The sequence below is a fragment of the Canis lupus genome, chromosome 21 (genome assembly GCF_011100685.1).
Source record: "Canis lupus familiaris isolate Mischka breed German Shepherd chromosome 21, alternate assembly UU_Cfam_GSD_1.0, whole genome shotgun sequence".
Taxonomy (NCBI): domain Eukaryota; kingdom Metazoa; phylum Chordata; class Mammalia; order Carnivora; family Canidae; genus Canis; species Canis lupus.
In genome coordinates, this window is record NC_049242.1 from 48,314,306 (window position 1) to 48,331,821 (window position 17,516).

Consider the following 17,516-nt stretch of genomic DNA (forward strand, 5'->3'; position numbering starts at 1 on the left):
TCTCCTAGAAAAAAAAGAACTCAGAATTTTCACTTCTTGCCAACCAGCATCTCCTAAACCATGTGAAATGTGGAACATAGGGTTCTGCTGTGTGGACGGGCAAATATCAAAGTGCTCCAAAAACTGGGACGAGATTATCAAGCATCTGTGATAAAAGGGTTAGTTCCTCCAGCTTAACTGGAGTGGCCACCGGCTCTCCAGTCCCACAGTTTCTTAGGCAGACAACTGAATTCTCAGACTATCACTCAGTCTCCCTGACGTACTCCCTGAAGTTCAAGATGAAAAGAAGGGAATCTGCGTAAGTCATTGCTGGAAGGTTCAAGTAAGATGCACAGATCTGCAAACTCAAAGACACTCTCTAAAAGTCCGTGACTACTCTTCACATGCCCTTATTCAATTCTTTGTTGAAGCAACATTTATGGAAACCCCCTGCCATGCCAAGATAATATAAAAGATGTTAAAATTATACAAAGATATCAGGGGGGTGGTGAAAGGCTGAGGTACAATCTGAAGATGGGCTTATCTGCTGTTGCCTTGACAGGTGGGCGATTTGCAAAGGGAGGAGAGGTGGCCCCCCGGGAGACGTGGGCTGTAAACTTCTCAGCCACTGAGTAGCTGTGAGAACCTGAGCAGGATATTTTCACTCTTTTCTATAATCATCTACAAAATGAAGATGCTCAAATAGATCATCCCTGAGGCTCCTTCTAGAGTCATCTTTTTATGGAAATGGGAGTTGGACATATGGGAGGCCGTTCAGCCTGGATAAGAGGTAGCGGTGGCTCATATGCCAGCTCCCCCACTCCTTAACCATGTGAGCCTGGGACAGTCCCCTCACTCTCTACTTCTTAGTTTCTTCGTCTGTAAAGTGAGTACATGAATCACAACTACCCTGAGAGAAGTGATGAAGATTAAACGAGGTAATCCATCTGGGGCTGCACCTCGAACATAGTAACTGTTCCATTAATAGCAATTGTTATTCTTTTTCTGCTATTCTAATTATCACTTCTACTTTTATTTCCGGATCATATATTCTCAGATCTGGATTTCAAATGGGCTTCTAATTTTATTACAGTGTACCAAGTCACTGACTTCCATTACTGGTTTTTACTAGTTTTCCCTTCTGAAGGCAATTTCGGTTGAAATTTTACATGTAATGTTTAATTCCGACCTAGGATCGGAGTCCAGAGTACGGTGCTCGGAGGAATAGGCAAAGCATTGGCAAAGAAAACGGGTTTAGAGTTGCTCTGAAATCAAAGGTGTCCTTTTTCTCTTTCATTACCTGCACGACGCCCCCCATGAGGGATGCAGCCACGGCCATGGAGGTACACATCACGCCAAACAAGAGACCTGAAAGAAAGAAAAGCCATCATCAAGCTGGCTTTGAGGGATTTCTCGAGCTCCTGGGCAGGAACAGTGTCTGAGCACCTTTGGAAGGGATCTCAGTAAGAACCGTCCTGGCCACCCAGCCATCACAGGCCCCAAGAGGGAGATATGGGAGGCTTTGGTCCCAGTCGGGCAAAAAGAGCTGGAATCCAGCCACCAGAGATTTGCTCTCCCGGACTCAGGAAGTGAACCATCATGTAGACACAACATGAAAATGTGGAAAAGGCACTGGTCTAGACTAATCCAGACCAAATTAGTGGGATTACTGGCAGCAATTCCCTCTAGCTGAAGAAGTTACTAGAGTACCTTTCTGGGATTCAGATAGTTCTTCAACTTTAAAATGTTTAAGTATCTATACATTTTATCTCAGAGGAATTGCAACTCTGGAAAGTTTTTCTCATTTTTTCCTTTAGTGTTTTATTCATACCATCCTTCGGGCCCTCAGTATACTGTGCAATGATTTCTTTGTTTTCATATCTATGTGGGAGCGCCCTAAGGGCCATCAGAGTACCAAGCCCTGAAGCATCTAATACAGGGCCTCTAGTACCAAGGGAACTCACTCAGTGAAGAAGCGTATGTGTGTTAGTCATCTTTTAAACCACCTTTAAAAAAAGAATTGTTTTTATACATCTTTGTTTAAAAAATCATCTTAAAATTGGGTTCAATTCCCTTATAAACTTTGGATTAAATGAGAGAGGGAGACAGAGACAAAGAATTAGAGATATAGACAGAGACAACAATGACAGAAATGGAGATAAAATGATTTTGTTCATTGTTTGAAATCATCTCTCAGCTAAATATCCCGCTCAGTTGCCAACATGTCCTGTTATAGTACTGAGTACTGACCATATGTCAGGTACTTTATCTGTGTCAGTGCTACAAAGTCAGAACCTGATTCCTGTTCCAAAGATCTTACATTCTAGGAAGAGATTACATATAAATGATGTATCCAACAGTGCCATAGAAAATACTTTGAGTTTATCATTATTTTATCATTATTATTATCATTATTATTATTATTATTATTATTATTATATTACAGGTTCAGTACACAATATTCATGATACTTATTATCAGGAACTCACTCTTAAAATGAACTCATGCTAGTAACATTCAATGTAATATTTTCCAACTTCTCAATAAGACAGAAAAATAAAGAAGCTCACAACAACACTAAAAGCCAAGTTTCATCAATAAAAACATTTTGGAATTGTGATATTATTCTCATTATCTTTAAAGATGATAAACTGGAGTGCAGAAAACAATGTTTGCCTTGATTCTGAACTGCTTCACGAATAAGGAGAACTCTGCCTATCTGAAGAAAATAACAAAAGACATGTTTTCTGTCTACTACTGATTTCCCTTCTGCTGGGCCAACAATCATCTGTTCAGATGAAATCCTAGGCAGTCATCCCTCTCTCCAAGGGTTCTACTTTTTTGTGCTGACCAGAGAATTAATTCATTCCTCCCCTCCCCCAAAATATTATACTCCTGCCATATTATAATCAATAACAACCATGAAGGCAGGAAATTTAGAGGAAGTTGATGGGGGTTCCATAGAGGCCTGGAATGTGTAGCACCAGAAACAAAGCAGTCAATGTGGGAGGGAAAGAGTCCCGCAATTACAGCAAATACTATGGATTTTTCAAGTGCTACATCAACTCGGAGGACCAGACAATAAATTATGGGCATAGAAGAAATTTCTACTATCATCCAGCATGTTTATGACTATCTTCTAGAAATTGGGAACTGTACTGAGAGTAAGGCCCATCCATTATTAGCTTTAGTCCATTGTGCAAGATGGTGACTAGAAGCAAGGCAATTCACCACCAGTTAACAAATATGTGGTGAGCATTGATCTCTCCTTGTCAAAGCATAAATAAAACAAAAAAAGAAATATGAGATCCATAGCAGAATATCGCCGAACAAAGGAGTGAATATATTAACCTAGAAGCTCAAATACAAGGTAGGCTTTCTAGAAATAATTTACCTTAGGAAGCAAAAAAAATTAAGTATTTGGAAATTGGCAATTTTAATAGGATGCAAAAAACAAACAAGCTCAAGTCAAGAGAAAGCAAATGAGGTGAAAAATGGCAAGATAAGGGGTAACAGCAATAAATTTAGATGAAAATGGGTCCAAGTGGGCTAAGGAAGGACTATAAAGAAATTTAAAATGATAATTGACCGAGCATGTCTGCTCCTAAGTATTTATCAACTAGAAATGAAATTATGTTCACAAAAAGACTTGTACAAGAGTATACATTGCACTTTTATTCATTATAAACTCAAACTGAAACACCCCAGGTCCATTAACAGAATCAGGAGTTTGAAAAAACTGTGGTATATCCATACAATGTCATACTACTCGGAAATAAAGGATGAACTACCGATATACAAAACAACATGGATAAATCTCAAAAACATGGTGAGCGAAAGGAGTCGTACATAAAAAGAGTGTGTACTGTGATTCCATGTATTCGACAGTCTAGAATGAGATAAAACTGATCTATGAGAGAAATATCAAGAGTGGTTGTCCCCGTGGGCCATGGGAGGGCCGTGGGGCAGGGGTTACCTGGAATGAGCAAGAGAGAACTTTCCAGGGTAATGATAGTGATTTATATCACTATGATTTATATCATAGATAAGTGATTTATATCACTTTAGTAATCTCTGGGTTTCACAGGTATACGCACTTGTCAAAAGTCAGCAAATATATACTTACCATTTGTCTAAATCTTTATAGGTAGATTTTACATAAAAATTTTAAAACAGTATTAAATTCTAGTTAATAATGTATATGCTAAAATAATTATGTGGAAGTGTGCTGATATCTGCAATTAACTTTTAAATGTATCAAACATGATATACTAATGGATGGTAGAGAGCTGGATGGTTACATGAAAAAGCAAGACAAGGACAATAGTAATGGAGAATCCAGGGGGTATGTAAATGAGAATTTATGAAAAAAGTCTTAAATTTTGCTGTAAGATTAAATTTATATAATAAAATGTAAGGAACAAAACACAATTCTAGGATTAAAATCATTATTGTTAAGAAATTTACTTTGTGGAAAATTAAAAATTACGTCAAGAGAAAAATTGAGTTTTTCAAGTTTTATTGGAAACTCTAGATAGAAAGCTTACAACGATGTCAATTCTTCCCCCAAACATTTTTAGATTTAATGCATTCCCATTGGGATGGAGGTGCGGCTAGGTGACATGCAATAAAGTATTTTAAAGTCAGCCTAAAGCATTAATAAACACGTGTAACTCAAAGTTTGTTTTTCCAGGAAAAAAAAAAAGTAAAGTAACAATAGAAAAAAATTTTAATTTTAAACTAAAATAAATGTGACAGGAGTTACTCTAGCAGATATTTTAAATAAAACACTATAAAGCTATAGTATACAAAAGGATGGTATTCATCCTGCAATAGATAATTTAATGAAAATAATATGTAGTATCCTTAAACCCTCACAGATGAAAGAATTTTATAGTGTATATTATCATCACTGAAATATTAAAAAACAGTGAAGAGTATTGGATTCATGAAGCTTAGAGAATTGGCTATGTAAGAAAAAAGAACAAGTTAGATCCTCATCATATTTCACAAACAAATCGAATAATTTGAATACAGTTAATATTAAATGTGAAATATAAAATTATTTACAATCCAGAAAAAATAAGGAAATATATAAATGGGTTTTGCATGGGAAGAAATTCATAAGCATAAAGAAATGGATAAAATGGTAAAAGAGGATGCCTGGGTGGCTCAGCTGTTGAGCATCTGTCTTTGGCTCAGGGCGTCATCCTGGAGTCACGGGATCGAGTCCCGCATCAGGGTCCCTCCATGGAGCCTGCTTCTCCCTCTGCCTGTGTCTCTGCCTCTCTCTCTGTGTCTCTCATGAATAAATAAATAAAATAAATAAAATAGGAAAAGAAATAACACACATATTTGATCAAACATGTAATTATAATTTCTGTACATCAAAAATGTATTTTAAAAATCTGGGGGATATTCTCAAATATACAAAGGTCACATTTCCTTTATACATGAAGAGATTTTACAGGCAAAATTTCTAATATCTCATCAACAAACAGAAAGTATAAATAGATTTTTCAAAAAATTAAGATGGCTTATTTATCATCTGAGAGATGTTCAAATTCACTATAAATCAAAAAATATAAACTAAAGCAAAACTGTGATGTTATTTTGACCATGAATTTGGCCAATTTTTAAAAATACTAATGTGCACAGAGTGCACAGAGAAACACGTCATTACTCACTATTGCCAAACATAAATATTAATTGGACCATGCTGGAAATATTTTTCAGAACATACATCAAGAGCTGTCAGTGAATTTGTATCATTCGATCTGATGGTTTTTTTGGAGGTTTTCATTAAGGAAAAAAATTGTGGATGCCATCAAAGATGAATGTATTTTGGTGTCATCACGATATTACAAAAAAATCTAAAAAGTAACAGCATAAAAATTAAAAGGAAGCCATTTTGTAGACTACTAGGCAAACATTCAAAACCTATGCATAAGTGACACAGGAAAATGCTTACTATCCTATCCTAGAAAAAAAAAAAAAAATAACCAGAACAAAATCAGGTATGATTTTATTTAAAAAGCTCATATGTTTTCTCCAATACCTACATTTTTTTGTAGTAAGTGAATAAGCATATAATTCATTTGTACTTAAGAAGAAGGAAACTCTGTAAAATGATAATTCAACATGGTAAGTGCTACAGTGAGCATAAATGTAATATGCAACCCTGTGATTAAGCAAGGAGGAATTATTCCTGGAAGTGAGGTCACCAGGAGTTTGGTAATAAAAAGTTATTTAGAGAAAGAATTTGGCATAATCACCATGTGGCACACCTGAAGCTAACATAACACTGTGTCACTACTACTACTACTACTAATAATAATAATAGTAATAATAAATATAAATAGTAAAAAGAAAGAAAAGGAAATGATTTGACTTTATTAGACAAAGTCACGGCCACAGTGAGGAGAACATCTTCCCATGTAGAGGGGCGAATATGATCAACACAAGGCAGAACCAAGGGATGACGAAGTGATGAATATAGAGCAGAGGGCAAGTACGGAAGAGAGTCAAATCTAAGGACGGGGAAAGGCACGCTAGCTGGTGATTATCTCCCATTACCCTCCTGGTGCTCTGGAAGTGTGAATCCATGTGTGAAATTCCTCACACACCTCAGTGTGCGTTCGTGCCTGTGGGTCCTGAATTTTGACATGCACCACACGTACATTTTGAGATGTGGAGGAGAAGATCCACCGGCTGTACCTACATAAGCCTTTACTGATCCAGGTGCTCAGCTTGTCGGAGAGATGGGGAAAACAGCTCTTGACAAAATCCTCAAAGGTCACTGTCGCTAAGGCGTTGATGCTGGCGGCCACGGTGCTGCAGGGAGAGAAAAGCAAGAACATCGTCCAAGCTAAATAAAGCTGAGCAGCCTGCCCTGTCACTCAGGGCAAGTAGACAAAGCAGGGCTCTGGAAAGAAACAAGAAACAGATACAGACATATGTCCTTATTCTGGGACTTCAGGGGAGCTCCATGGGGAGCTTTTCCCTCCTCAAAGCTGCTTCTGTGCTTGTGCTCTTGGATTTCTTCAAACCCTAGTGAAGAAGCTACATGTCTGTGCTCTAATGCCTACCAATGCCCCCGAACAAGACTTTAAGTGAATTCGCAGGCATTGATAGGTTGTATGTGCAGGTGCACGTGTATGTGTGTGTGTGTTTAGCTTGGACTTGAGGCAGGAAGCAGTAACTACCCTAATCCAGGAATCAGTAAAATGTGCCACTCATTAATCATTCACGCATTCATTCATTCTTACAATGTACACGTCTAGGCACCAGGCATACAATGGTCAACTACCAAACATAGACCTTACACTCTACTTAGCACCACAGACATTCAACAGCCAATTACACAACTGATCACGGTTGTCATGAAGGAAAATAACAAGAGACTAGGAAAGTGTGCCTTGCAGAGTCCTAAACTGAAGTTAAAGAATTCTTCCCTTAGGAGATGATGATTGAAATAGGCACCGAAAGGACCCATGCAAATTGGGGAAAAGGGAACTTGACATTCAAATGCCTCTAGATGGAAAGCTTCCCGCACTCAACAGCCTGAAGCCACCAGAGTGGTTAGAATGCAATCGGTCAGGGAGAAAGAAGCAAAAGATAAAATGGGAAGGAGGCAAAGGCTAAAACCACATAAAAGATTTGATATTCTGGGATCCCTGGGTGGCGCAGTGGTTTAGCGCCTGCCTTTGGCCCAGGGCGCGATCCTGGAGACCTGGGATCGAATCCCACGTCAGGCTCCCGGTGCATGGAGCCTGCTTCTCCCTCTGCCTGTGTCTCTGCCTCTCTCTCTCTCTCTCTGTGACTATCATAAATAAATAAAAATTAAAAAAATTAAAAAAAAAAAAAAAAAAAAAAAAAAAAAAAAAAAGATTTGATATTCTCTCTGACTTTCCAATCAGAGTCCAGTCTTAAAGCCCTAAAACTCGTTTTGACAACAGAGGACCTGGAGGTTGGGGTTTTCCCTTCCCAATAGCATGAAAGCTTATCTAATTTCTCATACAGACCAGGAATATTTTAGCTAGTGGAACAGGTAACTATATTAAATTCATGTGATGCAAAATCACAATCACAAACAAAGGTTCCAGAAAAGAAACAAGCTGATGGACAAAACCTGACCAAGCTGTTGGTAAATTCTCCACTGCTATTCGTTAGCTGACTGTTTTGTTATCCTCCGATGTTCATTTGAAGACAAGCTAGGGCTGTGCCAACAGCATGGAAGAAAATTCATTTTTTTTTCTTTTTCCTCTAATAATACCATTAATTTTAGCCGTAGGTTACTTTAGTTAGAATAGTTCCATGTCCATTTTGTGCAAAATTAAAAGTTCCTTCCCTGAGTGGTAGCTATAGCAAGCAGAAATCTCCTAAGACCCATTTCTAGGGAATTCAAACTGTAAGTACTCTGGGATACCATTCTCGTTTTCCTGAGAATCACTACGTGGTGTGTGTGTTTCCTGCCAGACTTTCCTCCTATCTGCAGCTCCATGAAAATCCAGTAAGGAAAGGAGATGATCAAACAGAAGGAGTTTGATCTCAAAATACGACTTTGTCTCAAAATACATCATCTGAAAGTCCTGAACATTAGGGTTGACCCTTAAATCCACTGGGAAGGAGGGAGCAAAAACTTGAATTTGGCCCCTATGGAGCCTCTACTGGGTTGCTTTTGGAGTCAGGTAAATTATCCATATGTCAACTTCTCAGATCTAAAGCTTCTGTAAGATGCTAAAAATCTTTCTTTTTTAATTTTTCCTAACCCTCAAGGACGATCTCTTTACTGTACCCCCATTCCTGTCTTTCCCTTTCTCAACTCAACATCCTCCTTAAGGTTGCAGCAGAAGTAATCTCTCTATAGCAGGTACCACCCAATGTGTCCCTTTCTTAGAAGTTTTAGACTTGAGAACAAAAGAGCCATCCATTCTTTTGTGAATTATCTGTTGGCAACTAGGAGTTCTCCGATCTGGAAAGAGTCAAGAGTCGGTCTTAAAGTAAGAGAAAAGATTAGCAAAGCTCTATAGAGAGGGAAAAAATAAAAACTAAAGTGCTACCCCTCCTTGATCCTCTGGTGCTCCTATTTTCTGTCTGGAGTTTCCCTGAGATCCTAATCGCAATACCACAGAATAATGTCACTTCATGTATTTGATGCAAAAATCCTAAAAAGAATATTAGCAAAAATAATTCAGTAGTTCACTAAATTAGGATTATACCCGAAGCAGGTTAAAATCATTACGTGAAGTCAAGGATGTTGCTAATTTGGAAATCTGCCACCATATTAGGTTGCCAAAAGTTAAAAACATAGCCACTGCAAAAATGCCAAAAATTTAATAAAATTCAGTATCTCTGATAAAAACTTGCCTAAAAGTAGAATAAGTATATGCATTTTGTTCTTTTTTCTTTTTATGATTTATTAACTTTAAATAAACATTCTTTTTTAAAAAAATATATTTATTTATTTTCGAGAGACTAAGAGAGAGCATAAGCAGGAGGGACAGGAGAGGGAGAGACAATCTCAAGCAGACTCTGTGCTAAGCACAGAGCTCGACATAGGGCTTGATGTCAGATCCTGAGCCGAAACCAGGAGTCGGACACGGAAGCGACTGCACCACCCGTGCAACCCTTAAATGAATATTCTTAAATGTAAATAATATCATCCACATCGCCAGAGCCGTGTATTGTCAACAGACTAACCTCAGAGTTCCACTGAAGGCACAGGCCACGAAGAGTCCAGGCAGTCCTGGCATCATGGAGAATATCTCCATGACGAAGTACGGCATTAGCTGAAGAGGTGGTAAAACGAGATAGGATCAGTGGTCTCATCAGCACAGTCTGAGTGGAAAAATGTCACTTTTTAGCAAAAGGAAGTGGGAAAAAAATACAAAAAAAAATTAAAAAATAATAAAATAAATAAAATAAAATAAAATAAAATAAAATAAAATAAAAATAAAAAAATAAAATAAAATAAAATAAAATAAAATAAAATAGAGGCATTTGCACAACTCAGGTTGTTACGTGCTTCCAGTTGAGGCTACAAGTAGTCTGATTTCATGGGCCCTGAGGTCCAGCTTCAGCTGGAGGGGAGGTGGAGGCATGGGAAGGGGCAGCTGACATTAGGAAAAAGGATTGGATGCACTTTAGAAGGTTCAAGAACTCGTTTTATTTTTCTGGTATTTGCAATGTATGCCATTCCTTTGCCTGTGCACCCTTAATGTTAGCAGTTAAATCCTAAAAACGAATGCTTGAGCCAGGTCTTCAGGGTGTCTAGGTATTATGGTTCTATTCTGGATTCAGATCTGTGAGAGAGTAGCCCCCCTGGGACAGTGGAATATACAGACGGGAGAGAGGTGATGGTGCCTCAATAAATGGAGTTTTTGAAAGCACTTTTAATGTAGTATAATGAGAAGACAAGCGCAGAAGCTTTATAGAAATAAGGGTCATTTTGTTCAATATGAGAATAAAGCATCTGTAATGAACCTTGAGACATCTAGGGGAAAAAAGAAGGGCTGGATCGACAACCAAAGCCATGGGTTCAAGCCTAACCTCCACTCTCCCCAGCCTTGCCCTGGCCTGGTCTTCAAGGGCAAGGAGAGATACCTTTTTACGTGTCACTTCCCCTATTAGAACCTGGTGTGTGGTGACATCACCCAAGAGGAGGGGAAAGAGATCATCTCCCTGGGGCTCAGGAAGTGGCTTGGGATCCAGGTGGAAAAATAAAAAGGAAGAACCCATATCACCCAGTCATGGCCAGAAGCTCACTCATTTCGGCCATTCTCCGCTGGTCCCAAGAGAACACAAACCTGGTCTGGCGCTGAGATAATGCCAGAAGTCCAAGGGTCACAGTCCTTGAAGTGGGAGTACATGATTAAGCCAGAGAAGACAGCACACACCAGAATGATCCAGAGACCCAGCAAGTTAAAATACAAGGCCCTAGAAGAGAACACATCGGCCTATTGGTAGCCTCTATGCCATATAATAGTGTGATGAAGACATCACCAAAAATTCAAGGTAAGAATTTGGGGGGCTTTTTGCTATAAAATAAAATTCTACAGCCTTCAAGAATCATTATATTTTATACATTCACCATTTTTGTTCTATTTGGGAATGTTATATTTTTAGACTGATGACAAAATTGAATGAGGTAGGTTTTTGATGGCTTTTCTTTTGAAATCAGGAGTTTTTCTGCAAAATCTCAATGTGTGGTGCAAGATCTATTTTCTCGGATGAAATTTCACATACCGATCACTCATATTATATAACTTACAGTGATTTTTCCCCCCACTCAATTCATAAAACTGTCAAAAAGTGAACTTACATTTTAACACCTTTTCTTCCAGAGGGATAATGAGATAAATGTAGAAATAGACACATTTTGGAAATATTCACTTTGGAGACTGATTTAGATGAAATGTAAAGTTGAGGGTTTTTTTTTTTAAAGAGAATAGAAAGTATGCAAAACTTAAGGTCATTTTACCCATATTCTGGGGAGCAATTCTTTTTATTTGTACAACACATGGATACGCTTCACTCTAGTTTGAGTGCTTTGACAGTATCCTATGGTTATTTTGAATTCATTGTTGATTTCTGAAAGTCAAAATATTACTAGATTTCTTTAAAAAAAAAAAATATATATATATATATATATATATATATATATATATATATATATTTACTTAGAGAGCCTGCAAGCGAGCAAAAGGCAGAGGAAGGAAGAGCATCCCAAGCAGGCTCAATGTGGAGCTCAGTGTGGTCTTGATCTCACAACCCTGAGCTCATGACCTGAGCTGCAATCAAGAGTCTGATGCTTAACGGCCACCCAGATGCCCCACTAGTTTTCTTAATTTCAAGGAAGATTTGAAAGTAGGCTGGATTTTTATAAACAGCCTCATTCTGGAGAGAATGTCAAAGGGCCAGAGAGCAACACTAGGAATTTTCTTGGATCACGTCAGTGTTTGAAGGGAATCAGACACATCCACATTTAAATGTAAGGATACATGAAGACTCCTAACTCTGGGAAAAGAACTAGGGGTGGTGGAAGGGGAGGAGGGCGGGGGTGGGGGTGACTGGGTGACGGGCCCTGAGGGGGGCACTTGACGGGGTGAGCACTGGGTGTTATTCTGTAAGTTGGCAAATTGAACACCAATAAAAAATAAATTTATTTAAAAAAAAAAGAAAAAGAAAAAAATAAATGTAAGGATACACATTAATTTCAAAGCCTCCGAAAACCCATCCTGTACGAGTGTGCCTAGCTCTCAAAAAAACCCTTGAGTCAAACTACCTGTATATGAAGTGAATCTGGTTCAATCATTACCTCGTTTGGAAGTTTCTATTTGATACTATTTACATGAGAAAAGAGACTTATCCTAGAAGTTACTTCCTTGAAAGTATTCCAGCAATGTTTATTATCTGAAATTATATGTTAATTTGCTTATTATTAATTTCCCCCACTCAAACAAACACAGTGCTATAGAATAGTGCTGGCACATAGCAGACATGAAATTATTTCCCTTTTGGTAATAAATAATTGAATGAATGAATGGTAGAAATTCAGTACACTGTGATTATACTCCTTGTATCATTTATTAAAAAAAAAAAAAAAAACATTGGACCTCGGGGCAGAAGACTTTATCCTTAACGACCACCTGCCCTTAGACAAGTCATGTAACACCCTGAGGCAGTTATGTCATCTGTAAAAAGAGTGTGAACACACCTGCTTTCCTTCTATTATAGGACTAGTACAGGGGATTGAATGAGTTACATTCTGTAAAAATATCCATACAGAGGACATCCATACATTATCCAGAACAATTTTAAGCTTCACCAGTCAACGACAGGAAGTGAGAAACCAAGGGTAAGACTGTATTGAATGTTAAAGACCTTGTGTCGTGACTTTGTTTTTCATTAGAAATGGACCTTGATTCTTTACAGAGATAATTCTCCTACTTTTAACTAAAGCCACTTCATTGTTTCACTCAAAATATATGGATTAGACATCTCTGTGTACTAGGCTCTCTTAGGTACTGGGGTATAGCAGTGAGCAACAGGGAACCCTCCCTCATGGAGGTTAAATTCCGGGATTGGAAGCAGATCATCACTGAAATGAAATAAATGAACACAATGATTTTAGATGTGAATGAGGAAGATAAACAAAAGCAGCAGGAATAGAACAAAAGTGACTTGTGTGGGTGTGCTCATCTTAGCCAGGAGCTGGGATGGATGTGGGAAGGGACCTGAGACTCTGCATCAGCACCTACTACCCTCAAAGCAACATGTACAGTCAACCACCTTGGAAAGTAAACTGGGGGCAGCCCGGGTGGCTCAGTGGTTTAGCGTCGCCTTCAGCCCAGGGCGTGATCCTGGAGATCCGGGATCGAGGCCCACATCGGGCTCCCTGCATGGAGCCTGCTTCTCTCTCTCTCTCTCTCTCTCTTTCATGAATAAATAAATAAAATCTTAAAAAAAAAAGAAAAGAAAAGAAAAAGAAATTGGAGTCTAGAAACAAGAGGAGGTGAAGTCAGCTTCCAGGGAGCACATCTAAGATGACATGGTGGGTGATGTTATTTCTAGATATGAGGAAGACGGATCAGGCTTAAGATCAACCGAATTGTCTCCAGTGCGTCCTCGGCATTCCTGGTCATGAATGATATGCATATATAATGAGCCCACTCGTGGTTTCACCCCATGGACGCATGGTCAGTACGAAGGTTATGGATCTGTTTTCACCTACATATGTTTCAGGGTGTATTTTTCCCAAGTAGCAGAGTTTTTCCTAAACTCTGATGGAATGTCTTAATGACACCAGGCTCTCAGGTAATTGAACAGAAGCAGAGCATTTAATCAACATTCTGCAGAGCCTCCTAGATGAGAGCAGATTGGCAGCCGGCTCCAAGTGGCCTCCAGCTGCCCCCGTAATGATCTTGAGGCTTCAGTTGTGTGACAAATGACACATCCCCGCCGCGCCCTTCCTTCCGGCTGAGTGCACTTCAACTGGACTGACCATTTTGACTGATTTCTGTTTCCTATTTGATAAAGTGATAATCTTGTGTGGAGGGTTTGCTAACATTGTTTATTCTAATAGGATATGAATATGTTACCAGCAAATTAATGGAATACTAGATAACGTATTCAGTGCTTCCTTCTGAGAGCGTGTGGAATAGATAAGTAATAAATTCTCTTTTGGAATCCAAGTCACAAAATGGTGAGCCGTGTCGCAGCAATGTTATCTTCTACTCATTCTAAATAAAAAACTATGCATTGAAAGTATTTTAAAGTCAGTTGTGAAAATATTCACAGTGACTGTTTCTCACTCTAAGAAAAGTTGAGGACATCCTGACAAATCCGGGGATGCTGGAAATCTGGACAGTAACAAGGAGGATAAAATGTCCATTGCAGATGCAGTGCTAGCTTATTTCTGCCAGTCGTGCAGAATAATACATGACTTCCTTCAACCCCCAGTCTAGAGCATGCGATGCCTTGCAGGGCTTGGAAAAGGCTCCCCGAGCTGTGCCTGCTGGAGTCCCTCAGGGCAAGCAGGCCTGGCAATACTAGGGGCTGCTAGCTTGGCGAGAGCTGCCCTGGTGAAAGCCCATTATGACTTCTTTTAAACCTCTCCTTGGAAAACTTAAGGATAGATCCATCAAAACAAAAATAGTAGCTCAAGAGACCACAGGCTTCATCAAGCAAATCATAAGGGCCATCTCCTCACAGAAGCTGTGAGTAGACAATCTATGCTATTTACCTCTGCATCGCCACCCATGGCCACCTAATTTAGCCTACAAGTTCTCAACAAATGGAGGCAGTCAATGATGGAGAGCAAAGGGAGGCAGACGTGAGCTCCAATCCACTTCTTTGTTGAGATGGGAGTAGTAATGCCGGCCTCAAAAAACTGTTGAGAGGGTTAAATCAAACTTTCCATCTCTCTCTCTCTCTCTCACACACACACACACACACACAGAAGCGTATAATAAATACCCAATAAGGACAAAGAAAACTGAAATGTGTATTTATAACTTACAGTTTTGCATGTTTTTCTGTTTTGCAAGAGATGCATCGCTGTATGGTCGACTGATTAACACCATAGATCCCAAGCCACGTAAACGTTCCTCCCACTGAGATTGTCCAAATAGTGTGCCGTCTGAGAGGATCTACATCAAAGCTATGAGCCAGAGAGAAGTGAGTGAACAAAGATGTTCCTTCGATGCCCAAATATTGCTTTAGTTACAGAGGCCATACAGCTAAATCTTTATAAAACATGGGAAAGTAGTATTGCACGTACTCAAATATATTTAGTCGGGATCCATTTCTTGATTGTTCTATTACATTGGGTAATCCACCAGCATGAGCTGATCCTTGAATGAGAACCGTTAAGAATCCCACAATCATGACAACCATCTGAAATGCATCTGTCCACACCACTGCTTTTAATCCTCCCTGAAATGGAGAGAATGGATGTGAGTTCTTAAAAAGGAAGGCTTCAAGTCTTCCAATTCTTTTTGACAACCTCTCTGCTGATACAATCTTTCTTTCTCTTTCTTCCCTTCCTTGCTACCTTCCATTTTTCTTTCTTTCTTTCTTTCTTTCTTTCTTTCTTTCTTTCTTTCTTTCTTTCTTTCTTTCTTTTTCTTTCTTTCTTTCTTTCTTTCTTCTTTCTTTCTTTCTTTCTTTCTTTCTTTCTTTCTTTCTTTCTTTCTTTCTTTCACTACATTGTAAAGAATGGGTAGGAATTTTCCAGGCACAGAGGACAAGAGAAGGGAACCACATGTGTGAAGGATGGAGATGTATGGCTGCCTGGAGAAATGAAATAATACTAGAATATATAGATTGAAGCATATACAGAATGCCCAAGGGGAGGTTGCTGAATCTGCTACAGGCCAGAACACAGATTTTGACAAGGCTACTTAAATGATTTCTCAAGAGTAATGAGACAGCATTAAAGAGATTTACATGATGATGAGATTTTATTTGTTTGCTTTATAGTGGTTTCAGGGGTGGTTGTGTAGATACCAGATTGCAGGACCATGGAAAAGAAGGAGTGAAGAGATACACCCAGATGTGATTTCAGAGTCTGTGCCCAAGATGACAGAGGTTTGAAGCAAGGCAGAGATAGAAAGAAGTAGATGGATTTGGAAAACAATTGGGAGGTCAAATCAACACAACTTGTGAATAATTGAATACATATGATGAGGAAGGAGGGGAATTGAGGATGATCACCTAGGTCTGGCTTATGCAACATAAGCATTTTTTTCTTTTTTTGGTTTTTGTAAATTTAGTGACAATAAATAAATTTGGGGGAAGTGAAATGGTAGAATGATGAGAAAGAAGAAAAGAACTAGAAAAACACAGAGTCTAGAAATTCATGAAGAAATGGTCAAATAGGGAGATGAGCAAAGCAGACTTTCTAGAGGGTAAATCTCACATCAGAACTCAACACAGAGTGATGAGCAAGAGGTGAGCATGCTGGTTATCAAAATTGGATCCTCTTGAGAATCACTTGCGGAATTTGAAAACAAGCAAACTAACAAAATATCCTAGCACCAACTCCAAGATTCTGAATAAATTGAGGTCTGGGTTGAGACCGAGTCCTAAATGTTTTCTCAAAGCTCCCACAGGGATTCTAGTGTGCAATTTTAGTTGAGAAACACGTGGGCAAGAGGAAAGGAGGGGGAGAAAGAAGCTGCTGGAGTAATCCAGGTAGAGAATCCCCCAGGACCACAGTGAAGGAGGAATGAGCAAATCGGGAAAGATTAAACAAAGTGATATTTTAAAAAAAGAAGTGCTTTGAAAATGAATAAGCACAATGAGAATGGAAGGATGTGGTATTTTTAACATTGAAAAATAGAATTATCATCCCCAGTTACTCCTCCAGAGTGTCAAGAACTTCTCTGAAAAGATGACAGGCTTCATCTTTACCTTGAGAAGAAAGAAGATATTGGGGTTGTCCCATCATTTCTTTTGCAATTAAAGTGCAATTTAATAAATAGACATTAAAGTTCTGCCAGAGGCATTGTATTTGTATGTTGTGTTCTCATCCTGACTTGAGGAATAACCAATATTTTCCTCCTACCCCCTCAAATAGTGGTATCGTGATGTTCTCTAAAGATACTAAGCCTTCTAAACCCAAATTGCAACACCAGATTTTAGTGATATGAAGATCAAGTGTCCAAGACCTCGGTTTTCAGAGGTTACTTGCTATTGGTTATGCAAAAATATGCATGAACCTTATCTTCAGCTAGCCCTGAGGCATGAGGACAAACCACCTTATCAAATGTACATCAAAAGACAGATTATAGCCACCATGAAAATTTTTCTGACTCCATAACTCCTTCATACAGTGAGACTCACACACACACACACACCACTGACCTATAACCCTGATCGTGCGGGGTCACTGATATATGTAATCAGTTTGTGTGAAATCTAATGTTTACTTCACTAGATTGCAAGTCCCTGAATGGCAGGAATTATTTATTATTTTAATCTCTCCCGCTGGTTGTCTTAGTTGTGCTATGCAACTGCAGGACCATAAGGAG

At 38.8% G+C, this 17,516-nt stretch overlaps 1 protein-coding gene across 1 annotated transcript in view; it reads right to left on the bottom strand.

Moving 5' to 3' along the window:
• Positions 1 to 17,516, bottom strand: part of SLC5A12 (solute carrier family 5 member 12) — a 45,260-nt gene that overhangs the window by 13,130 nt on the left and 14,614 nt on the right. The window contains exons 5-10 of the mRNA XM_038569281.1: positions 15,263 to 15,417; positions 15,002 to 15,142; positions 10,788 to 10,917; positions 9,682 to 9,770; positions 6,701 to 6,813; positions 1,280 to 1,347 (exon numbers count right to left, since the gene is read on the bottom strand). Of these exons, the coding sequence (XP_038425209.1) occupies positions 1,280 to 1,347; positions 6,701 to 6,813; positions 9,682 to 9,770; positions 10,788 to 10,917; positions 15,002 to 15,142; positions 15,263 to 15,417 (696 nt within the window). The remainder of the gene's footprint in view (positions 1 to 1,279; positions 1,348 to 6,700; positions 6,814 to 9,681; positions 9,771 to 10,787; positions 10,918 to 15,001; positions 15,143 to 15,262; positions 15,418 to 17,516) is intronic.